The sequence below is a fragment of the Blennius ocellaris genome, assembly GCF_963422515.1.
Source record: "Blennius ocellaris genome assembly, chromosome: 15".
Taxonomy (NCBI): domain Eukaryota; kingdom Metazoa; phylum Chordata; class Actinopteri; order Blenniiformes; family Blenniidae; genus Blennius; species Blennius ocellaris.
Genome location: NC_137664.1, coordinates 2,029,171 through 2,055,188, shown reverse-complemented (window position 1 = coordinate 2,055,188; position 26,018 = coordinate 2,029,171). Strand labels below are relative to the sequence as shown.

Below are 26,018 nucleotides of genomic sequence, written 5' to 3'. Positions count from 1 at the left end.
TCGTCCTCCCCTAACACCAGATTATAGAGCATCTTCCTCCTCTAACATCCAGATTATGGAGCATCTTCTTCCCCTCACATCAGATTATAGAGCATCTCCCCCTCTAACACCAGATTACAGAGCATCTTCCTCCTCTCACACCAGATTACAGAGCATCTTCCTCCCCTAATACCAGATTACAAAGCATCTTCCTCCCCTAACACCAGATTACAGAGCATCTTCCTCCCCTAACACCAGATTACACCCGCCCCACCTGCTGTTGAGGCAGTAGTAGATGATGGGGTTGTACATGGTGGAGCTCATGGCGAGCCACATGACGGCCAGGTACACCTGCTGGATGTATCGCTGCTCGAACCAGTCGGGGAAGAACTGGTGCAGCAGGAAGTAGACGTGGAACGGCAGCCAGCACACGGCGAAGGTGATCACCACCACGATCATCATCTTCACCACCTGCCGGGGCGACACGCCGTTAAAACCTCATCCCTCCGTCATTTAGTTGTTTTTTCTTTTTTTTTCATGGTTGTTTTGCGTCCTAATGCGAGGGATTAAAATGCCATTAAGATAAATAATGGCGCTCGGCCGCGAGGTCACACGAGGGGAGGGCGGCGGCGGCGGCGGCGGCGGCACCTTGCGCTTGGCGATGAGCTGCTCTTTGTAGTGAGTCGACGAGTCTCCGGGAATCGTGCTCGCCCAGAGGGTCACGCCCACCGTGGTGTACGCCCACCCCATCAGGCAGAGCGGCAGGAAGTAGATCAGCAGCGTCATGCAAACGTAGTAACTGGAGGAGGAGGAGGAAGAGGAGGAGGAGGAGGAGGAGGAGGAGGAGGAAGAAGAACAACAACAATGACAAGAATTATTATTATTACATTATATTATATTATATATTATTCTTGTTTTCCTGAAGCTTCTCTTAACGACGTGTTTTAAAATAATCCAGAATAGTAAATTCAACGTGTCAAATGTGTCGTTACAGGAAGTGAAATGTGCAGGTGGAGGCAGAGGTGGAGGTGGAGGTGCAGGTGGAGGTGCAGGTGGAGGCAGAGGTGGAGGCGGAGGTGGAGGTGGTGGTGGAGGTGGAGGTGCAGGTGGAGGTGGAGGTGCAGGTGGAGGTGCAGGTGGAGGTGGAGGTGGAGGTGCAGGTGGAGGCGGAGGCGGAGGTGCAGGTGGAGGCGGAGGTGCAGGTGGAGGCGGAGGTAGCGCAGTAGGAAGGCGGAGGTGCAGGTGGAGGCGGAGGCGGAGGTGGTGGTGGAGGTGGAGGCGGAGGTGCAGGTGGAGGTGCAGGTGGAGGTGGAGGCGGAGGTGCAGGTGGAGGCGGAGGCGGAGGTGGAGGTGCAGGTGGAGGTGGAGGTGCAGGTGGAGGTGGAGGCGGAGGTGCAGGTGGAGGCGGAGGCGGCGCAGTAGGAAGGAGGAGGTGCAGGTGGAGGTGGAGGTGGAGGCGCCGCAGCAGGAAGGTGGAGGCTGCTGCTGCTCTGACCTCACCAGGGTGAGATTCTTGTTTTTAATCTGATATGACACCGACTCTGGGTGGAGTCAAGTGTCGGTGACGGAGTAAGAAGCTGCATGGATGGATGGATGGATGGATGGATGGATGGATGATGGATGGTTGGATGGATGTATGGACGGGCGGAGGCACCCACACTTTCTTGACGTCCAGCCCGCTGTACTCCGGCCAGTCGATGTAGCAGACGGTGCGCCCCGGCAGCCGGAAGGTGGAGGAGAAGTAGAACTGGGGGAAGGCGAGGAGGAGAGCCAGAGTCCAGATTAACACCATCACTACCCTGGACTCTGTGGAGGACAACCTCTGCTGCAGCGGGTGGATGATCGCCATGTACCTACACACACACACACACACACACACACACACACACACACACACACACACACACACACACACACACACACACACACACACACACACAGCAATAAAGTTATATTAGTGTGTGGGAGGAAGAGGCTCTATAATCTGGATTAGAGGAGGAATATGCTCTATAATCTGGATTAGAGGAGGAAGATGCTCTATAATCTGATGCTAGAGGAGGACGATGCTCTATAATCTGATGCTAGAGAAGGAAGATGCTCTATAATCTGAATGTTAGAGGAGGAAGGTGCTCTATAATCTGGTGTTAGAGGAGGAAGATGCTCTATAATCTGACGTTAGAGGAGGAAGATGCTCTATAATCTGGGTGTTAGAGGAGGAAGATGCTCTATCTGACTGTTAGAGGTCCATCCTGGTTCTTTCACAGGTAAAATCCATAATCTGCTGGACCTGCTTGAGTTTAATCTGCACATCTTCAAAGCGCCAGATATATAAAAAAAAAAAAAAAACACTCTTCCCTCTTATCGCAGGACTTTCCTGCGAGGTGTCACGTCACAGGAAGTGACATCCGGCGTCCGGGCTCCAGGAGACGCTTTTAATGTGAAAGGTACACACACACACACACACACACACACACACACACACACACACACACACACACACACACACACTCACACACACCTGTCCACGGCGATGGCCGTCATGGAGTAGATGCTGGCGAAAATGGCGGCGATGGGGAAGAAGTTGTGGAAGCGGCAGTAGACCAGACCGAAGTACCACTCGTTGTGGACGGCGTAGGCGAAGTTGATCGCCGTGTTGAAGGCCGACATGGCGGCCTCGGCGACCGCCAGGTTCACCTGGGCGAGAGAGAGAGAGAGAGAGAGAGAGAGGCTGGATTAACTCCACGAATTCTAATCTGAGAGGGATTAGGAATCCATCAGGAGGAAGGAGGCAGCGTTTCCTGCTCCTTAGACTGAAAAGACAACAAACAATCACATGAATTAAAAAAAAAAAAAAGAATAAAACAAAATTTTTAAAAAGACAATGAAACATATGCTGCTATTAGTAATATTATGAGAAGAGAGAATTGTTTTAATTAAATATAATAATATTAATTATCAGCACAACAATCTTGGAAATTTATTAAAGAGCTATTGTTATTATTATTGTTAAGAATAATGATACTGATAATAATAATAATAATAATAATAATATATATTAATATATATATATATATTTATCCCCACTGGGTTCCTGGACAATCATGATTTTAGGACTTTTTAGTTCCACAATTACATTTTTGTTCCTGTTTTTCTTTCACAGCTTTGACTTTTATTGAATAACATCTTAAATAACCCGTCACTGTCATTTCTCAGGTATTCAGTCTGTTTTTACTTTTGTTTGTTGTCTCCACAAGGGTCTGATCACTTTTTAAAAAACATTATTGATGTCATTTACTTTGTTCCCGTCCAGAACATCTATGGATTTGACGGTGAGCCATAAGGCCATATGTCATATTTAAAACTTTCACAGTATTATACAGAACTTCCACCAGATATCATGGACACATGTTGTTCTTTCTCTTGTTTTTGGCTTCAGTGTCTTGACTTTTGTACCTTTTCACCATTTATTGTGTAATGTTGACTTATTGGAGTAAAGTCACAATCCACTGACCACATGAGACCTTTTAAAACTCACATAATAAACAGTTTTTTAGACAAATGCATAATAAACAGTTTTTAAATAAAGTCACATAATAAACAGTTTTTAGACAAAGTCACATAAGTCGGAGAGTCGGAAGTTTATTTCCCCAAATCCAGAATAAAGCTCCCTGAAGCTTTCACTAAATTATACCAAAATCAACATTTCATCTTATTTTGATTTTATCTGCACAACAGTCATTACAATTTTTTTAATAAATAAAAAACTCTTGGCTGAAAAAGTTTTTAAAAAAATTAAAAGACACAATAATAATAATAATGATAAATAATAATAATAATAATAATAATAATAATAATAATAATAATAATAATAAATAGCTTAGAAAAAGGTTAAATATGGAGAAAAACAAATGAAACTGTTTTAAAAATAAGAGACAAAATTGTTAAGACAGCTAAAATGTAAATATTTTCTCAGAAACTACATATATATATCGATATATTTATTAAAAAAAAGAATTTGACGACTTAAAGCAACTTGTCGGTGAGTCGGGATGAACTCAATCTGTACTTTGCATTTATTTGAGCTGATAAAAATGATGCAATATTGGAGGAAAAACCGCAACTTCCGGTCAAATAAAGGAACATTTTCTGGCATAAAAAGTCGAAATTAATATTCTCCAACAAGAATTTTCTTTTGTTTTTCTCTCCCACGTGGCAGTAATCTGAATATTAGTGGATTAAAATATCCCGTCAACACACGATAAAAGACAATAAAGTCATCTTTTACAAACTTTGTAAGACTTTCGCTCCTCTAAAAATGAGCTTAATCTTCAGATTAATCGATTATATTTATTTATTAATATATGCAAAAGACTTGTCGTGTGTTTCAAAATAAGCAACAACTCCTGTTTCATCAGTATTTGTTGACAAATGCAGATAATTGCGTCTTTATTTCTGCTTTGTCACGAAAAATCTGATTAAAACGACTTGATGACGGATTATTTTTGCGCTAAATGGATAAAAAAAAACCCTGCAACATTGGGGTCAATTTTAAATCCACTGGACTCGCAGTTATCGCCTCCAATCGATCAAATGTAACCTGCAGACGTGTGAGTGAACACAGAATCCTCGCGCGCGCGCGCCGCCGCCGCCGCCGCGGACTCACCAGAAAGTAATTGGTGACCGTCCTCATGCGCCGGTGCGCCACGATGATCCAGATGACCACCGCGTTGCCGACCACCGACACCGCCACGATGCCGCAGTAGGCGACGGCCCACAGGGAGATCTGCCACAGCGGCTGCACGAACTGGTTGAAGGCGTCGCTGCAGTTGACGGTACCGGTGCCGGTGTCGGTGCCGGTACCGGCGCGCGTACCGGTGCCGTTACAGTCGGTGGCGTTAAGGAGCGCGTCCATCTTCTGGGTGTCTGCCTCCGCGCGGGGTAAAAATAGAGCCGTGTCCTGTTACCCCCCCGGGTGGATTCCTGTCAGGGTGGAGGTGGGGGGTAGGGGGGTAGGGGGGGAGTAAAAGGGCAAAAGGAGTAGATTTTACGCACGCCGCTGAAGCGCGCGCCGCGGCCGCTGCTCCACTGTCTCGTGCCTTCACCCACCCCCCACCCACCTCCACTCTGTCATATCCTCTCATGCCACAGCCTCCACCCACCTCATAATACCCCGTCGTACCTCATCCTACCCCGCCATACTCATAATACCCCGTCCAGACCTACCCCCGCCCCATAATACCCCAGAATCTTCCTCAACCACAGACCCCGACTGCCCCCCGCAACCTACATCATCCTACCCCATCCTACCTTATACCCCATCCTACCTTATACCCCCATCCCACCTTATACCCCGATCCCACCCGATCCTACCCCCATCCTACCCCCATCCTACCCCCATCCTACCACATTCTACCTTATACCCCCATCCTACCTTATACCCCCATCCCACCCGATCCTACCCCCATCCTACCCCCATCCTACCCCCATCCTACCCCATCCTACCTTATACCCCCATCCTACCTTATACCCCCATCCCACCCGATCCTACCCCCATCCTACCCCCATCCTACCCCCATCCTACCACATTCTAACTTATACCCCCATCCTACCTTATACCCCCATCCCACCCCAACCTACCCAATCCTACCACATCCTACCTTATACCCCCATCCCACCCGATCCTACCCCCATCCTACCTTATACCCCCATCCCACCCGATCCTACCCCCATCCTACCCCCATCCTACCACATTCTACCTTATACCCCCATCCTACCTTATACCCCCATCCCACCCCAACCTACCCAATCCTACCACATCCTACCTTATACCCCCATCCCACCCGATCCTACCCCCATCCTACCTTATACCCCCATCCCACCCCAACCTACCCTGTCTTACCTTGTACCCCCATCCTACCCCAACCTACCCCATTCTACCCCATCCTACCTTATACCCCCATCCTACCCCATCCTACCTTATACCCCCATCCTACCCCATCCTACCTTATACCCCCATCCTACCACATCCTACCTTATACCCCATCCTACCACATCCTACCTTATACCCCATCCTACCCCAACCTAACTTATACCCCCATCCTACCACATCCTACCTTATACCCCATCCTACCCCAACCTAACTTATACCCCCATCCTACCACATCCTACCTTATACCCCATCCTACCCCAACCTAACTTATACCCCCATCCTACCACATCCCACCGTATACCCCATCCTACCCCAACCTACCCCATTCTACCCCATCCTACCTTATACCCCCACCCTGCCCCGTCCCACCTCCACTGCCTCGTCTCCCACTGGGATTAGTGCTCAACCGCTCCGTCATCTGATGATATTGTTTTACATAATCCGGTTTTAATCTGGACAGGCAGGAAACGGTCAATGATATCACAATGTTGCTTTGATCATTATAATCCCGGTTCTTCAGGTGGTGCTGGAGCAGTGAGAGGAAGATGCTCTACAATCTATAATAATAGTGTTCTATACAGTATGATTGATAATAATAATAATAATTAATAATACTATTCATGTCCAGTTAAACAAAACAAAGGTTACATTTATTTCTATGTTTTTTTTAATAAAACTGTATCTGAGTGAGTCTTTGTTTACTTTGTTTCCTTTGTTTTGAGTGAGAGCTTGTTTTAAAAAGTGAATCAGTTGTTTGGAGCACTTTGTGTAAAGTCTGATCCCAAACGGACTGAAAAACAGAGTTCTGCTGCCCCCTGCTGGTCCAACAGCCGAACACAATAAAAAAAATAAAAGTTTATATATATATATATATATGTATATATATATATATATATATATATATATATATTGCAATACTAGTATGTACAGGAGTATTTAAGAAGGGATTATAATAAATAAGTTTTACTTTTTGTTCTTTTCCAGCCATGTTAAACTAGAAATACTCATGTATATATATATATATATATATATATATATATATATATATATATATATATATATAATGCAGATATACTCAAATATAGTTATTTTGTGGGGATACCTGTTATTATATCTGTATTTGTTCATTAAAAAAAAAAATCATTAAATATTTGAATGAAAATTAAAATCTAGAAAAATTGTAATTTAAATAGATTATCAACACAGGGTCTGCTATATGAATATGTATGTGTGTATATATGTGTATTAATGTGCTTATTTTGTATTAACATGTCTGAAGTAATAATAATAATAATAATAAATACGTTTTGTGCATGTAACAATACAATGTTACTTACACTGTATATCATTTAGTTCCTTCTTTGTGTTATATTTACAAAGAATAAAAAGTTTATTTTGAAAATTTAATATTCATATTTCCAGTATTTTGCATTGACTTTTATTTTTGAAGAAAAGAGCTTTACTTCCGTCAGCGTTTCTTTCCTGTCTTTTTTTTCTTTCCATCCAGCTTCCTTATACGCAAGTGTGTGTGTGTGTGTGTGTGTGTGTGTGTGTGTGTGTGTGTGTGTGTGTGTGTGTGTGTGTGTGTGTGTGTGTGTGTGTGTGTGTGTGTATGTGTCATAGAAGAAAAGGAGTAATCTCTGCTATGTAACTGATACAAAAGGAGTAATCTCTGCGTCCCACATTAATGTAACTGATGGAAAAGGAGTAATCTCTGCTATGTAACTGATAGAAAAGGAGTAATCTCTGCTATGTAACTGATACAAAAGGAGTAATCTCTGCGTCCCACATTAATGTAACTGATGGAAAAGGAGTAATCTCTGCTATGTAACTGATAGAAAAGGAGTAATCTCTGCTATGTAACTGATACAAAAGGAGTAATCTCTGCTATGTAACTGATAGAAAAGGAGTAATCTCTGCTATGTAACTGATACAAAAGGAGTAATCTCTGCTATGTAACTGATAGAAAAGGAGTAATCTCTGCTATGTAACTGATTGAAATGGAGTAATTTCTGCGTCCCACGTTAATGTAACTAGAAATGGAGTAATCTCTGCTATGTAACTGATAGAAAAGGAGTAATCTCTATGTCCCACATTAATGTAACTGATAGAAATGGAGTAATCTCTATGTCCCACATTAATGTAACTGATAGAAATGGAGTAATCTCTGCTATGTAACTGATTGAAATGGAGTAATCTCTGCTATGTAACTGAGGGTAGGGGGGTAGGGGGGGAGTAAAAGGGCAAAAGGAGTAGATTTTACGCACGCCGCTGAAGCGCGCGCCGCGGCCGCTGCTCCACTGTCTCGTGCCTTCACCCACCCCCCACCCACCTCCACTCTGTCATATCCTCTCATGCCACAGCCTCCACCCACCTCATAATACCCCGTCGTACCTCATCCTACCCTGCCATACTCATAATACCCCGTCCAGACCTACCCCCGCCCCATAATACCCCAGAATCTTCCTCAACCACAGACCCCGACTGCCCCCCGCAACCTACATCATCCTACCCCATCCTACCTTATACCCCATCCTACCTTATACCCCCATCCCACCTTATACCCCGATCCCACCCGATCCTACCCCCATCCTACCCCCATCCTACCCCCATCCTACCACATTCTACCTTATACCCCCATCCTACCTTATACCCCCATCCCACCCGATCCTACCCCCATCCTACCCCCATCCTACCCCCATCCTACCCCATCCTACCTTATACCCCCATCCTACCTTATACCCCCATCCCACCCGATCCTACCCCCATCCTACCCCCATCCTACCCCCATCCTACCACATTCTAACTTATACCCCCATCCTACCTTATACCCCCATCCCACCCCAACCTACCCAATCCTACCACATCCTACCTTATACCCCCATCCCACCCGATCCTACCCCCATCCTACCTTATACCCCCATCCCACCCGATCCTACCCCCATCCTACCCCCATCCTACCACATTCTACCTTATACCCCCATCCTACCTTATACCCCCATCCCACCCCAACCTACCCAATCCTACCACATCCTACCTTATACCCCCATCCCACCCGATCCTACCCCCATCCTACCTTATACCCCCATCCCACCCCAACCTACCCTGTCTTACCTTGTACCCCCATCCTACCCCAACCTACCCCATTCTACCCCATCCTACCTTATACCCCCATCCTACCCCATCCTACCTTATACCCCCATCCTACCCCATCCTACCTTATACCCCCATCCTACCACATCCTACCTTATACCCCATCCTACCACATCCTACCTTATACCCCATCCTACCCCAACCTAACTTATACCCCCATCCTACCACATCCTACCTTATACCCCATCCTACCCCAACCTAACTTATACCCCCATCCTACCACATCCTACCTTATACCCCATCCTACCCCAACCTAACTTATACCCCCATCCTACCACATCCCACCGTATACCCCATCCTACCCCAACCTACCCCATTCTACCCCATCCTACCTTATACCCCCACCCTGCCCCGTCCCACCTCCACTGCCTCGTCTCCCACTGGGATTAGTGCTCAACCGCTCCGTCATCTGATGATATTGTTTTACATAATCCGGTTTTAATCTGGACAGGCAGGAAACGGTCAATGATATCACAATGTTGCTTTGATCATTATAATCCCGGTTCTTCAGGTGGTGCTGGAGCAGTGAGAGGAAGATGCTCTACAATCTATAATAATAGTGTTCTATACAGTATGATTGATAATAATAATAATAATTAATAATACTATTCATGTCCAGTTAAACAAAACAAAGGTTACATTTATTTCTATGTTTTTTTTAATAAAACTGTATCTGAGTGAGTCTTTGTTTACTTTGTTTCCTTTGTTTTGAGTGAGAGCTTGTTTTAAAAAGTGAATCAGTTGTTTGGAGCACTTTGTGTAAAGTCTGATCCCAAACGGACTGAAAAACAGAGTTCTGCTGCCCCCTGCTGGTCCAACAGCCGAACACAATAAAAAAAATAAAAGTTTATATATATATATATATATGTATATATATATATATATATATATATATATATATTGCAATACTAGTATGTACAGGAGTATTTAAGAAGGGATTATAATAAATAAGTTTTACTTTTTGTTCTTTTCCAGCCATGTTAAACTAGAAATACTCATGTATATATATATATATATATATATATATATATATATATATATATATATATATATATATATATATATATATATAATGCAGATATACTCAAATATAGTTATTTTGTGGGGATACCTGTTATTATATCTGTATTTGTTCATTAAAAAAAAAAATCATTAAATATTTGAATGAAAATTAAAATCTAGAAAAATTGTAATTTAAATAGATTATCAACACAGGGTCTGCTATATGAATATGTATGTGTGTATATATGTGTATTAATGTGCTTATTTTGTATTAACATGTCTGAAGTAATAATAATAATAATAATAAATACGTTTTGTGCATGTAACAATACAATGTTACTTACACTGTATATCATTTAGTTCCTTCTTTGTGTTATATTTACAAAGAATAAAAAGTTTATTTTGAAAATTTAATATTCATATTTCCAGTATTTTGCATTGACTTTTATTTTTGAAGAAAAGAGCTTTACTTCCGTCAGCGTTTCTTTCCTGTCTTTTTTTTCTTTCCATCCAGCTTCCTTATACGCAAGTGTGTGTGTGTGTGTGTGTGTGTGTGTGTGTGTGTGTGTGTGTGTGTGTGTGTGTGTGTGTGTGTGTGTGTGTGTGTGTGTGTGTGTGTATGTGTCATAGAAGAAAAGGAGTAATCTCTGCTATGTAACTGATACAAAAGGAGTAATCTCTGCGTCCCACATTAATGTAACTGATGGAAAAGGAGTAATCTCTGCTATGTAACTGATAGAAAAGGAGTAATCTCTGCTATGTAACTGATACAAAAGGAGTAATCTCTGCGTCCCACATTAATGTAACTGATGGAAAAGGAGTAATCTCTGCTATGTAACTGATAGAAAAGGAGTAATCTCTGCTATGTAACTGATAGAAAAGGAGTAATCTCTGCTATGTAACTGATAGAAAAGGAGTAATCTCTGCTATGTAACTGATACAAAAGGAGTAATCTCTGCTATGTAACTGATAGAAAAGGAGTAATCTCTGCTATGTAACTGATTGAAATGGAGTAATTTCTGCGTCCCACGTTAATGTAACTAGAAATGGAGTAATCTCTGCTATGTAACTGATAGAAAAGGAGTAATCTCTATGTCCCACATTAATGTAACTGATAGAAATGGAGTAATCTCTATGTCCCACATTAATGTAACTGATAGAAATGGAGTAATCTCTGCTATGTAACTGATTGAAATGGAGTAATCTCTGCTATGTAACTGATAGAAAAGGAGTAATCTCTGCTTTAACTGCAGTACTCCAGTAAAACCGACTTCACTGGGTTTTCTCTCCGAGGGGAGGAGAGGAAAAAAATGTGAATGGATGCCACATCGATCTGACACACACACACACACACACACACACACACACACACACACACACACACACACACACACACACACACACACACACACACACACACACACACACACACACACACACACACACACACACACACACACACACACACACACACACACACATGCGCTGTGACCCTCTCCAGTCACAGAGGTCGTGTTCAGTCACTCGGAGCTCGTCGCTGTTCAGTCGCATCATTTTTATTTTCCCTCTCTGACAAAAACTCACATTTTGAATCTTCGCTTCCAGAAAAGAAAAAAAGAAAAAGAAAATCTTCACTTCGACTCGATTTGTCCGGAATCAGGTGAGACGGCTTTTTACTCACTTCTACTTTTACAGATTTTAACCCAAAAGCTGTTTGTTCCTTTGAATTTTAGCAGGTGAATCATTAGAATATGTTTTGTTTAGTTGTTTTTTTCCCCAAGATTTATTGTTAAATTTCAAGCAGAACAATTATTGGATTGTGTAGAAAACAGGAAGAGATCTTTTTTGTTGTTGTTGTTTACAAGCACATGTTATTGTTTCACATTGAAATATGTGTAATAGTGTTTATCCAGACAATAAATAAGCAAATAAGTGTTCGGAAAGATTGTTTCTCAAGCCTTTTCGGCAATAAAAGTTCTAAAAATTTTCCTTTTTAATGAAAACATCTGATTTTGCTTAGTTGCTTCAGGTGAAACAAGAAAAAATTAAAAATTATTAATTTATTCCTTTGAGAAATTATAACAAATAGGAGGTATAAACCTGATTCCGTCCTCAGTCACGACTGGCAGGCTCACTTCAGGTCCTGGCAATTGTAAGCCTGTCAGTCCATGCTGAGGGGAAACTCCCCCCCCCCACACACACACACACATCTGATAATACCTGAGTGTTCAATCTTCACCTGCGTGTGAAACTCTGGGTTTTCTTTGCCATCGACACCTGACAGTCTGCGCCGAGGGCAAAGGAAACCCGCATGGAACTCCTGCGTATCTGTTACAGTGGAGCGAGTTAAAGTGTAGTTTATGAAACGAGGTTGAAGACATGATGCTAAAAACACAAGAAGGACCACAATACGTGACAAACACACAGAGGTTATGAACCGAAACTACAAAGAAAAACATCAACAAAGAAACGAGACAAAAGTGTGAAAAAAACCCGACGGCTTAGAAAATAACCAGGGAGAGAAAAGAAAAAACACAAACAAATCAAAGAAAAGAACAGAATATTAATCATATAATATTAATATTACAGAGCTGGAAAAACTAAATTTAAGCAAAAAGCAGGAAATTGTTGACAAATCAAACTCAAGAAGCGACACAACAAACGTGACGCTTGAAATAAAGCGAAAAGATAAAAACAAATTTATGCGAGAGTTAGTTTTATCAAACTCCCCCCCCCCCCCCCCCAAATAATCTGATTACATCAAGGCTGTCACGATTACTCAGAGACCGATTTGAATGGTTCATTTAAAATGAAGCTTTAATGCATAAAATATGTGTTTTATGCAAATAGAATAGAATTTAACTGTGTCATGGAACTATATATATATATATATATATATATATATATATATATATATATATATATATATATATATATATATATATAAAACACTTATAGTGATATATAGTGTTTTTTTCTCATTTAATCTGCTTATTTGACATGAAATTATAAATTGGTTTTCCCTCCGGAAGTCGTTTTGTGTGTGTGTGTGTGTGTGTGTGTGTGTGTGTGTGTGTGTGTGTGTGTGTGTGTGTGTGTGTGTGTGTGTGTGTGTGTGACTGTCCTTCACAGTCACTGATCAGGCTTCAGGGACTCGTTAGCGATCAGAAATGACACGTATTGATCAGCCTGGAAAAAAAAAAAAAAAAAAAAAAATCCCTGAAAATCGGCGACAGAAAAGACAAACGTGCGTCACAAAACTCTACTTTACATCCTACATCCCACTGCCCCCCCCCCCCCCCCCCCCCCCCCGAGGTACGGCTTCTTCTTTTAATTCACAGGCCGTAATCTCGGATTAAACATCAGGATTGTTTACTTATTGATGGATTACATAACGACACCAATACGTGAGCTCTGTTACAGCTGCTACACATCATAAATCATTCACGGGCCAAGAAACGCAAACAGGCTTTAATATGTTAAGTGTTTTTCACTGGGAGAATCTCGCCGCCTGCTGATCAAACGTATAAAGGATTGAGGAGGAAGAGGATAAGATGTGATCATGAACCAGAAGAAGATTCGTCAGCGACTCATTAATTATTCAAACTGACATTAAAAACCTTTAATGAGTGAAAAGAAACGAAGGAAATAGTTGAGAATATCAAAACAAAGGTCATAAATTCTTCTTCTTCTAATTCTTCTTCATATGTATGGTACAGGATAGTACGGTATGGTACAGGACAGTATGGTGTGGTACAGGATAGTACGGTATGGTGCAGGATAGTACGGTATGGTACAGGATAGTATGGTATGGTACAGCAAGGGATAGTATGGTATGGTACAGGATGGTACAGTATGGGATGGTATTGTATGGTGCAGGATAGTACGGGAGGTACAGGATAGCACGGTATGGTATGTACAGCATAGTACGGTATGGTATAGGATGGTACAGTACGGGATAGTATGGTATGGTACAGGATAGTATGGTATGGTATGGTACAGGATAGTACCGTATGGTACAGGATAGTATGGTATGGTACAGGATTGTATGGTATGGTACAGGATAGTACCGTATAATACAGGATAGTATGGTATGGTATGTTACAGGATAGTACGGTATGGTACAGGATGGTACAGGATGGTACAGTATGGGATAGTATGGTATGGTACAGGATGGTACAGTACAGGATAGTATGGTATGTACAGGATAGTACCGTATGGTACAGGATAGTATGGTATGGTACAGGACGGTATGGGTTGGTATGGTATGGTGCAGGATAGTACGGGATGTACAGGATAGTAAGATATAATATGTACAGCATAGTATGGTATGGTACAGGATCATATGGTATGGTATGTACAGCATAGTGTGGTACGTACGGTACAGGATAGTATGGTATGGTATGTACAGCATAGTATGGTACGGTACAGGATGGTACGGTATGGTGCAGGATAGTATGGTATGTGCAGGATAGTACGGTATGGTGCAGGATAATATGGTATGGTGCAGGATAATACGGTATGGTGCAGGATAGTATGGTATGGTGCAGGATAGCATGGTATAGTATGGTACAGGATGGTACAGTACTGGTGCCGGATAGTATGGTATGGTACAGGACAGTATGGTATGGTACCGTGCAGGATGGTACGGTATGGTGCAGGATAGTACAGTATGGTATGGTACATGGACCAACGGCGAAGTTAGCATCGCAGCTCCGCGGCCTTCCATGTGGGGGCGCTAACAACACAGAACAACCCCAAATTATAACAAACATCCACAGATGCAAAGTTTTATGCAAAAAAAAAAAAAAAAACATGTAAAACTTTGACAAAATAACCAGAAAAAGACCCGAATCTGAACACGGAAAGACGAAACACCGAAACACGTGCTGGTTCAAAATTCCCAGTTCAAAATGTGGGAATTCCCGGCTCGTTCCTCCAGTTTTCCATCGACTTTTCCTCTCGTCACGTATCGATCGAGGCCGGCCCGCGAGCACATGTGCTGCCATGTGGCTCCGCGGCCCGCACGCCGCCGGACGGGTCGCCGCCGGGTCAAGAGGATTCCCTCGCCAAGGAAACACACACACACACACACACACACATGTGTGGCGTCCATGGCGGCCTGACCTTGCTCGCCATCTCTGTCGCAGGATGGACCACCAGGACTGGCAGCGGTCGAGGAGCAGAGGACACAGACGCTACGACGACGACGACGGTGAGCCAAAACAAACAAATGCTGTTGTTGTTGTTGTTGTTGTTGTTGTTGTTGTTGTTGTTGTTGTTGTTTTATGGCTGATCCTCAGTTTCAAGTACGGAGGTTCTTGGCGAGTCCTTACTTACAGCTACATACTCGCCAAGCACGGAGGTTCTTGGGAAATGTGTGTACTCGCCGAGTACGTACATCCAAGTATGTACTCGCCGAGTACATACGTCCAAGTATGTACTTTCCAAGTACATACGTCCAAGTTTGTACTCGCCGAGTACGTACGTCCAAGTATGTACTCGCCGAGTACATACGTCCAAGTATGTACTTTCCAAGTACATACGTCCAAGTTTGTACTCGCCAAGTACGTACGTCCAAGTATGTACTTTCCAAGTACGTACGTCCAAGTTTGTACTCGCCAAGTACGTACGTCCAAGTTTGTACTTTCCAAGTACGTACGTCCAAGTTTGTACTCGCCAAGTACGTACGTCCAAGTTTGTACTTTCCAAGTACGTACGTCCAAGTATGTACTCGCCAAGTACGTACGTCCAAGTATGTACTCACCAAGTACGTACGTCCAAGTATGTACGTCCAAGTATGTACTCGCCAAGTACGTACGTCCAAGTTTGTACTTTCCAAGTACGTACGTCCAAGTATGTACTCGCCAAGTACGTACGTCCAAGTATGTACTCGCCAAGTACGTACGTCCAAGTTTGTACTTTCCAAGTACGTACGTCCAAGTATGTACTCGCCAAGTACGTACGTCCAAGTATGTACTCGCCAAGTATGTACGTCCAAGTATGTACTCACCAAGTACGTACGTCCAAGTATGTACTCGCCAAGTACGTACGTCCAGATATGTACTCGCCAAGCACGTACGTCCAAGTATGTACTCGCCAAGTATGTACGTCCAAGTATGTACTCACCAAGTACTTACGTCCAAGTATGTACTCGCCAAGTATGTACGTGCAGATATGTACTCGCCAAGTACGTACGTCCAAGTTTGTACTCGCCAAGTACGTACGTCCCAGTATGTACTCGCCAAGTACGTACGTCCAAATATGTACTCGCCAAGTACGTACTTCCACGTATGTACTCGCCGAGTACGTACGTCAAAGTATGTACTCGCCGAGTTCGTACTTCCTAGATAATTTTGTGAATTTCAACGACAACGATATTGAGTTTAAAGTTCAGATTAAAGCAGATTAAAGCAGATTAAAGCAGCCTCACTGTCGATCCGTCGCTGTGCCCCAGACGCCGAGCCGTTCTACATCGGCGTCCCGGCGTCACACAGACGGAAGCGGCGCCGCCACCACTCCTACGCCAGCGACGGCGAGCGCGACGCCAGACACGCCCACTACGACCACCACGCGCACTGCGAGCACGGCCACCGGGGGCGCCACCACGACCGCGACGAGCACTACGACGAGGACGGAGGCGGCGAGCGGGAGGAGCTCGCCGACCCCTCAGGTCAGAGGTCGCCTGCTGCCTCGCAACGAGCACGGGATTACAGTTACTAGTTACCTGTAACCCTGGTGTTCTCTTGTATGGGAGGAAGAAGCTCTATAATCTGATGTGAGAGGCGGAAGATGCTCTATAATCTGATGTGAGAGGAGGAAGACGCTCTATAATCTGGTGTTAGAGGAGGAAGATGCTCTATAATCTGATGTGAGAGGAGGAAGACGCTCTATAATCTGATGTTAGAGGAGGAAGATGCTCTATAATCTGATGTTCGAGGAGGAAGATGCTCTATAATCTGGTGTTAGTAGGAGGAAGATGCTCTGTAATCTGTGTTAGAGGTGGAAGATGCTCTATAATCTGGATGTTAGAGGAGGAAGATACTGTATAATCTGATGATAGATGAAGAAGATGCTCTATAATCTGGATGTTAGAGGAGGAAGATACTGTATAATCTGATGTTAGAGGAGGAAGATGCTCTATAATCTGGATGTTAGAGGAGGGAGATGCTCTATAATCTGATGTTAGTGGAGGAAGATGCTCTATAATCTGCAGTTTCAGTGATGCTCGGTAACAAAACAGAGAAATTCCATCAAATTAATAAGCTTAAAATCCGTGTTTGTACGACTGTGACGATAAATTTCCCTCAGAAACTTTTAGACGACCGAAAACTGGATCCTGACCTCTTTTTTCTTCCCCGTCTGGATTCACGTCGAGGAAATTTAACGGAAGTTAGTTCGAGTAAAAACAAAACTCAAATTTGTGTTTTTTTGTGACGCCGGACTAGTTCGAGGTAAAACTCCTCGACGTGTTTGTGACCAATATTTCTTTTTCTTTTTTTTTTGCGGCGCGGCCCCGTGAAGTCTGAAGCCGTAAGCTGATTAGAGCTGAGGAACTCCAAGCTGTGTGTGTGTGGTGTGTGTGTGTGTGTGTGTGTGTGTGTGTGTGTGTGTGTGTGTGTGTGTGTGTGTGTGTGTGTGTGTGTGTGTGTGTGTGGGAGGAGAGCACTGCAGAGCCCCGTGGTGTGTGTCGACCCTCTTAAAAGCCTCGGGGCTGTTTGCTGCTCCGCTTGGCTTTTCTGAGCGGGACGACCTGTGAGACGACGGCGCGGAATCCAGAGTCGCCACGTCGCCGCGGGACGAGGTCGTTGACTCTTTGACCTCCGAAAACCCGACCGACGCAAAAGAACCCCCAAGGATCCGGAGTCGCCGTTCGGTTCGGGTTCCGTGTAGCAGAGATCCAGGTCGCCATGCAGGACTCTGGAGTTTCCCTCCCCTCCTTACCCGGCTCCCTGATAGGTAACTAGAGCTATGCTCGGTAGAGTGCAGGCCGTCGTCTCTCCGCGGAAACCGAGTTAGCGTCACTGGCGCGATAGCTCATGTCGGTTGCTTCGGAAATAAAATGTATTGAATCTGAAGCTTCATTTACTCAAAAGATCTACCGGAATATTTTGCTGACTCATGATTTCAATAATAAACTAGAGCTACGCTCGGTAGAGTGCAGGCCGTCATCTCTCCGCGGAAACCGAGTTAGCGTCACTGGCGCGATAGCTCATGTCGGTCGCGTCGGAAATAAAATGTATTGAATCTGAAGCTTCATTTACTCAAAAGATCTACCGGAATATTTTGCTGACTCATGATTTCAATAATAAACTAGAGCTATGCTCGATAGAGTGCAGGCCGTCATCTCTCCGCGGAAACCGAGTTAGCGTCACTGGCGCGATAGCTCATGTCGGTCGCGTCGGAAATAAAATGTATTGAATCTGAAGCTTCATTTACTCAAAAGATCTACCGGAATATTTTGCTGACTCATGATTTCAATAATAAACTAGAGCTACGCTCGGTAGAGTGCAGGCCGTCATCTCTCCGCGGAAACCGAGTTAGCGTCACTGGCGCGATAGCTCATGTCGGTCGTGTCGGAAATAAAATGTATTGAATCTGAAGCTTCATTCACTCAAAAGATCCACCGGAATATTTTGCTGACTCATGATTTCAATAATAAACTAGAGCTACGCTCGGTAGAGTGCAGGCCGGCGTCTGTCCGCGGAAACCGAGTTAGCGTCACTGGCGCGATAGCTCATGTCGGTCGAATCGGAAATAAAATGTATTGAATCTGAAGCTTCATTCACTCAAAAGATCCACCGGAATATTTTGCTGACTCATGATTTCAATAATAAACTAGAGCAACGCTCGGTAGAGCGCGCGCCGTCGCCAACGACGCGGAACATTTAGCATGTTAGCACTTTGCTCATATCAACGCTAACTTGGTAGCTACGTCGCCGTGCGAAACGCTGAGCAGGGAGCGGCGTCCCCGTGGCAACAGATCTCCTTTGATCTCATTCGTGTGGCGCCTCTCTTCCACTTTGTATGGGAATATTCTTTTCCGCATTTTTTTATTTTTTTGATTTATTCAGAATCATTCAACGTCCTAAAATTTTATCGATTGGTCCTTTGATGATGACAAATTATCCCTGAAGATTATAATGGGATTCGGGGGGTAGTTTCTGTGAAAAAGTTAGTAGAGTACATACAAACCAAAAGTGTGTGTGTGTGTGTGTGTGTGTGTGTGTGTGTGTGTGTGTGTGTGTGTGTGTGTGTGTGTGTGTGTGTGTGTGTGTGTGTGTGTGTTTTTGGAGGAAGTGGCGCTGTTTCTGTTTAAGACAAGAAACTCATCCTGCAAGACGCAACAATAGTAATGTTACAATATTAATAATACTATAATGGTAATGCTACAATATTAACTCTATAATAGTAAGGCTACAGTAGTAATGCTACAATAGTAATGCTACAATAGCAACGCGATGATAGACACGCTAAAATAGTAACGCTATAATAGCAATGCTACAATAGTAACGCTACAATAGTAACGCTATAATAGCAATGCTACAATAGTAAGGCTACAATGTCAACGCTACAATAGTAACGCTACGATAGTAAGGCTACAATAGTAAGGCTACAATAGTAACGCAATAATAGCAATGCTACAATAGTAACGCTACAATATTAATGCTACAATAGTACTGCTACAATAGTAACGCTACAATATTAACGGTACAATAGTAATGCTACAATATTAACGCTAAAATGGCAATGCTACAATAGTAAGGCTACAATAGTAACGCTACAATAGTAAGGCTAAAATAGTAAGGCTACAATAGTAAGGCTACAATAGTAACGCTACAATAGTAAGGCTAAAATAGTAAGGCTACAATAGTAAGGCTACAATAGTAACTTGTTACTGAAAAAAGTGTTCATATGAGAGAAACACGTTACTAATGAACGTTTTTTCCGTCTGAGAGAATCAAACTTCGTTAACTTCAGATTTACACACCGGAGTTCACTTCCTCTGCAGTCAACTTCCTACTCCCACAATCCTTTGCGGCCCTCCTGTTGTACTACAGTTGTGTAAAAAAAAAAAAAACCACAGCTTAAATCAAAGTGTACAGCGGTCGGAGGGCGACGAGCTTCACCCACTGGCCTGAAAATGACTCATAACTCGGCGGATCTACAACAACTAGATTCCTCCCGGTGGGATTAGCCAGTTATTAGCGCTGCTCCCTGACCTCCGACGCTCTCGGCGACGAGCCCGAGACGCTCATGGAAACGCGGTGGAAACATTGCGTCGTGTTATAATTACACGCCGCGCTGCAATTAACAGGGATTACATAATCGCCCCTCCCCCGAGCGGTCGATTGGATCGCAGTCGTTTCCGAAACCGAAGCTCTGATCCACGACCTTCATGACTCGTTTAGCTCCTCTGAATGTTTTTTTTTTTAGGGGAGGTTTTTAGGAACAATGTGGGCGACGGGGGAAGTGATGTGGGCTCTTTTTTGCCCCGTGGCGGTCGAGGGAGGGCGGAGAAACGAAGAGCAGCACAGACACCCATCGCCTCCAGGCTCAGGCTGTTAATGCACATCGATCCCTGCAGTGTCAAATTAGAACAACACAAAAAAAAAAAAAAAAGGTGTCGGCCAATAGATTATGTAGAACGTCATTAGGGAGATGAGTCTCACTGAATTCCTAACGGTCGGAAGCAAAGGGATTTATTTGATTGGATGAATTACACGTTTTGTGGGGCTTTTCTTTGTCAAAGTGACTTTGATGTGTTGAAAGTTGGATTAATAAAGTTGAGTTGAAAGGAATCAAAGTCAAATGACCCTCAGATAACAAGCGAATCGGTACATCTTGTGGTGACAGTTGAGAGAGATGGAGTCGGATTTGAAGATGCTCTGTTTCTGTCCAAAACGTTTCCATGGAAACGGGGGGGAAACACAACTTTTCCCGAAACGCTGCCGTCATTTTTAATAATTGTTCTGCACATGCTCAGTAGAGCCAATCAGAGCAAAGGTTCCTCCGTCGTGTCGTGACTCCCAGTCCATGTTCTCCTGGGACTTGGTGCTTTTATTTTGACAGTCACCGTAATAACAATCCATCTTGTTAGTTTTAGTTTGACAATCACCGTAATAAGTAACCAACTAGGTAGTTTTATTTTGACAATCACCGTAACAACAATCCATCTTGTTAGTTTTATTTTGATAGTCACCGTAATAACAATCCAACTTTGTAGTATTATTTTGACAGTCATTGTAATAATAATACAACTTGTTAGTTTTATTTTGATAGTTACTGTAATAACAATCCAACTTTGTAGTTTTATTTTGACAGTCACCGTAATAACAATCCATCTTGTTGGTTTTGTTTTGATAGTCACTCTAATAACAATCCAACTTTGTACTTTTATTTTGACAGTCACTGTAATAACAATCCAACTTTGTAGTTTTATTTTGACAGTCACCATAATAATTGACCAACTTGGTAGATTTATTTTGCCAGTCACCGTAATAACAATCCATCTTGTTAGTTTTATTTTGACAGTCACTGTAATAACAATCCAACTTTGTAGTTTTATTTTGACAGTCACCATAATAACAATCCATCTTGTTAGTTTTATTTTGACAGTCACCGTAATACCAATCCAACTTTGTAGTTTTATTTTGACAGTCACCATAATACCAATCCAACTTGGTGGTTTTATTTTGACAGTCACCATAATAACAATCCAAATCCATGTCAACAAACATCGTTTTCAGAACGTAAACAAGAAACTTTTCTGAAACCAAAACGCCTTGAACCTCCCTAAACCTTTGTGCCCCGCAACTCCGAACCTTGGTACTTGTCGACGTGGCAGCATTCGCGTTGAACCCTGTTAATGCCGCGCGTGACGCCGCCGCCTCGCCACGTCTCCCCGCAGTGTCTCCTGCCGCCGAGCGGCTGCGCCACATCCTGGGCGACGATGACGGCCAGCCGACGCCCACCATCTTCACCGAGATGGACACGCTGCAGCACGAGGGCGGCGAGCTGGAGTGGAAGGAGTCGGCCCGGTACGCACACACACACACACACACACACACACACACACACACACACACACACACACACACACACACACACACGCTGCAGGGGTCAGGAGGTCAGCGCTTTCATTAGTTTAGGATTTCAGGTCAGATTAAGACGTCGGAGGTTGAACTTGAAGCACAATGTGGCTGCAGGTGTTTCTGATCTGGCACCAGATTGCAGTCAGCAGCTGCTTCGTTATAGATTATAGATTATAGATTATAGATTAGGATTACTGGTGACGATTCTCAGATTGTTTTCATTGTGTCTTCAAGTCAGGAGGCTGTTGTTACTGTGGTAAATTAGTGGGTCAGATTAACGACTGATTCACTCGTTAAAGTCATCTGAAGGTACAATAATGAGTGGGAGGAAGATGCTCTATAATCTGAATGTTAGAGGAAGATGCTCTATAATCTGATGTTAGAGGAGGAAGATGCTCTATAATCTGATGTTAGAGGAGGAAGACGCTCTATAATCTGATGTTAGAGGAGGAAGATGCTCTATAATCTGACGTTAGAGGAGGAAGATGCTCTATAATCTGATGTTAGAGGAGGAAGATGCTCCTTTAACTCCATAAAGCTGCGGTTCCTTCTCTTCCTGGGTCAGAGCTTCTCCTCCTCCTCCTCCTCCTCCTCCTCCTCCTCCTCCTCCTCCTGCAGGTGGGTGAAGTTTGAGGAGAAGGTGGAGGAGGGAGGAGAGCGATGGAGCAAACCCCACGTCTCCACGCTGACGCTGCACAGCCTGTTTGAGCTGCGGACCTGCCTGCAGACCGGGAGCATCCTGCTGGACCTGGAGGGCTACTCTCTGCCGCAGATCGTAGGTGAGTCGCAGGTCGTAGGTGAGTCGTAGGTCGTAGGTAAGTTGTAGGTCGTAGGTGAGTCGTAGGTCACAGGTGAGTCACATATTGTAGGTGAGTCGCAGTTCATAGGGGAGTCGTGGGGGGAGTCGCAGGTCGTTGGTGAGTCGTAGGTCGGAGGTGAGTCATAGATCATAGGTGAGTCCCAGATCGTAGGGGTGTCACCAGTCATAGGTCAGTCGCAGGTTAGTCGCAGGTCGTAGGTCAGTTGCAGGTCGTAGGTGAGTCGCTGTTGGCTGGTTGGAGAAACACACTTTTTAAACAACAACAATCCAGGGAGAGAGACGACACACTTTCTTCCCTTCTGGGAAATCCCTGGTCGGGAGACGATCGGTTCTGCTGGAAAACCTTCAGGAACTGAGATTTAGTAGAATCACGTGACCCTTTAAAATGTGCTACGACTTGCTGGATTCGTTGAGCGTCGAAGCCGATACGTTAGTGAACGTGACCGTTGTGAACGTGACCCTTGTGAACGTCGTTTTCCCCAGAGGAGATCGTAGATCGTCAGATCGCCGACGGCCTGGTGGCGCCGGAACTGAAGGAGAAGATCATCTTCGTCCTGCTCAGGAAGCACCGTCACCAGACCAAGAAGCCCATCCACCGCTCGCTGGCGGACATCGGGAAGTCCTCCAACACGTCTTCCAGTGAGTGTGTGTGTGTGTGTGTGTATTTCATCTACTAATCAGCTAAACTCGTCTGACCTTCTGACTTCCTCCTGGCTTTGTTTCCTGCTTCGCCGCCGCCGCCGCCTGCTTGATCTTCCCCTCGTAACTCTTCTGTGCTCATCATTGCCGCCGCCGCCGCTCTGTCAGACCGTAGTCCTCAGGCTAATCTGAGCCGTTGCACTAGTTCAGCTTCCGGGATCCATCGCTCCTCTGAAGACCTGCGCTCTCGGCAGTCAAGCAGCCTTGGGCGCCTGCGTGAGTCTCCACCAACAACACAACAACAACAACAACAACAACAACAACAACAACAACAACAACAACAACAACAACACAAACACCACCTTCCTCTTGTACTGTCCCTTTAATGTCCCCCAATTAAGAAAAAAAAAACCCAAAAAACATAACAGGTAGTCCAGTAATAAAGATCTGATTGGTCAGGAGGCGGAGCTTTACACTCACTGTGATGTTCCCACGGTGCCGCCATCTTGGATAGGTCTCCTGCTCCTGCTAAACATGAAAATCCCAGGCGAGAAGATCCTCGTAGCTCGCTTGCTAGTCCACGTAGCGACACGAGTAATACCTCATCTTCAAGCTGAGGAAAAGCTCTATTCTGTGGAATCCGCATGGAAAAATGATTAGGGGGGGGGGGGGGGAAAGTCTTCCACAAGACAGACCTTTCCAAGATGGCGGCGCTGTAGGCACGTTGCGTCAACAGGCCATGTGGCATCGAGTGTTTATATCTGGAAAACCAGAGTTAATCCTGAAGTTTCGCCACTGGTAGTCACAGAGGATGACCTTTGATGACCTGGAAATGCGTTTTCACGTGAAACGTTGTGTAAACGGGGCGAGGCGACAACTTCAAAGAACAAAACTAAATAATCCAAAACCAAAACACACATTTCTCATTTTTCACGAATGTTCACCACTTTTTCCTCACTCAATTGCTTCTGACCTCATGTGTGTGTGTGTGTGTGTGTGTGTGTGTGTGTGTGTGTGTGTGTGTGTGTGTGTGTGTGTGTGTGTGTTTACTTTGGGGGGGTTTCTTTTGTTCCGGACCTTTTATATGAACCCTTTCCTTATTTCTGTGAATCCATGCGGGTGTTTAGGGGGATTATTAGAGGATTTCTGAGCTCTGTGTGGTATGTTCTTGTTCTTGTTCTTGTTCTTTCTTCATTTCCCTTTTTTTTTTTTTTTTATTTGTTCCCAAATCTGCTTTGAGGAGTTTCGAGAAATGATTCACGGGTTTAATCCTGCACAGAAAACCGGCTAAACCGGCACTCAGGACCATTTTCACATCAGATGTAATTATTTCTGCTGCTACTGAAAAAGCATTATTCTCACTTTTTTTCTTTTTTTAAATGTGATTCTTTTGCAGATCACGCACAGAGCCGGAGCATGAACGATATTTCAGACACACCGAGCACCGATCAGGTAAAGTCAAAGTGACGATCTTCACATTCATACTTTACCACCGTTCCCCCCGTCAGCTCAATACACAAAGAAGAAGAACATTATTGAGCGTTTGTATTAAATTGAAACACTTAATTGGGATAGACCAGTGAGAAAAGGGCAAACTACAACAAAGCACACAAGCTCCTATTGAACTAAAACATAAAACATGAAAAACTATTTCATTTCAATTTTTCAAAGCAGAAAATTAGGAATGATTTAAAAAAAAAAGATGATGAAAGATGTACATTTGTACAAAAATAAATTGGAAATTATAACCTTAATTAAATTAAACTAAATTAAATTAAATTAAATCTAAGTTAATGTTATATTATTTAAATTTTATTCAATTTTATTCAATTGTATTTCATTAAATTTAACAGGAATATACAAAATTGTGTAAAATATAATGAGTCACAAAATGTATGAACTAATTTAATTTAATTTAATTTAATTTAATTTAATTTAATTTAATTTAATTTAATTTAATTTAATTTAATTTAATTTAATTTAATTTAATTTAATTTAATTTAATTTAATTTATACACTTTCAGGGTTAATAAACAGCAAAGTACTAAATCTGGATGGATTTTCCTGATCCTTAATTTTTATTTAGATTTTTCCTTCCGTTTATTAATTAGTTAAAAACTTTGTCAGTAAACAGAAAATACTTAAAGGAAATGTTCAAAAAAGCAATTTCCTACACATTGTAATGTCTGGATTTCTTTCTTAAATACACAAAAGTATCACCCCAGAACAAATGAGAACAAAATATTATTTCAGGTAAAGTTCAGTGTTTTCTTATTGTTGTTTTCCTGCCGAGCCGCCGGCTCACATGACGTGACGTTTGATCACAACATAAGCAGCTCGGGGAGGGTTGGGTGCAGGGCAGCCGCACACACACACACACACACACACACACACACACACA

General features: G+C 43.4%; 2 protein-coding genes across 2 annotated transcripts in view; one reads left to right on the top strand and one right to left on the bottom strand.

Annotated features, from left to right (window-relative positions):
- Window positions 1-5,002, bottom strand: part of tacr1b (tachykinin receptor 1b) — a 6,853-nt gene extending 1,851 nt beyond the window's left edge. The window contains exons 1-5 of the mRNA XM_080510469.1: window positions 4,643-5,002; window positions 2,498-2,673; window positions 1,638-1,832; window positions 628-778; window positions 254-450 (exon numbers count right to left, since the gene is read on the bottom strand). Of these exons, the coding sequence (XP_080366595.1) occupies window positions 254-450; window positions 628-778; window positions 1,638-1,832; window positions 2,498-2,673; window positions 4,643-4,891 (968 nt within the window). The 5' untranslated portion in view covers window positions 4,892-5,002. The remainder of the gene's footprint in view (window positions 1-253; window positions 451-627; window positions 779-1,637; window positions 1,833-2,497; window positions 2,674-4,642) is intronic.
- A 10,212-nt stretch (window positions 5,003-15,214) lies between these two features.
- Window positions 15,215-26,018, top strand: part of slc4a5b (solute carrier family 4 member 5b) — a gene marked incomplete at both ends in the record, with an annotated part of 31,635 nt that continues 20,831 nt past the window's right edge. The window contains 7 exon segments of the mRNA XM_080509864.1: window positions 15,215-15,278; window positions 16,521-16,736; window positions 21,975-22,104; window positions 22,777-22,937; window positions 23,462-23,617; window positions 23,786-23,893; window positions 25,014-25,069. Coding sequence (XP_080365990.1) covers window positions 15,215-15,278; window positions 16,521-16,736; window positions 21,975-22,104; window positions 22,777-22,937; window positions 23,462-23,617; window positions 23,786-23,893; window positions 25,014-25,069 — 891 coding nt within the window.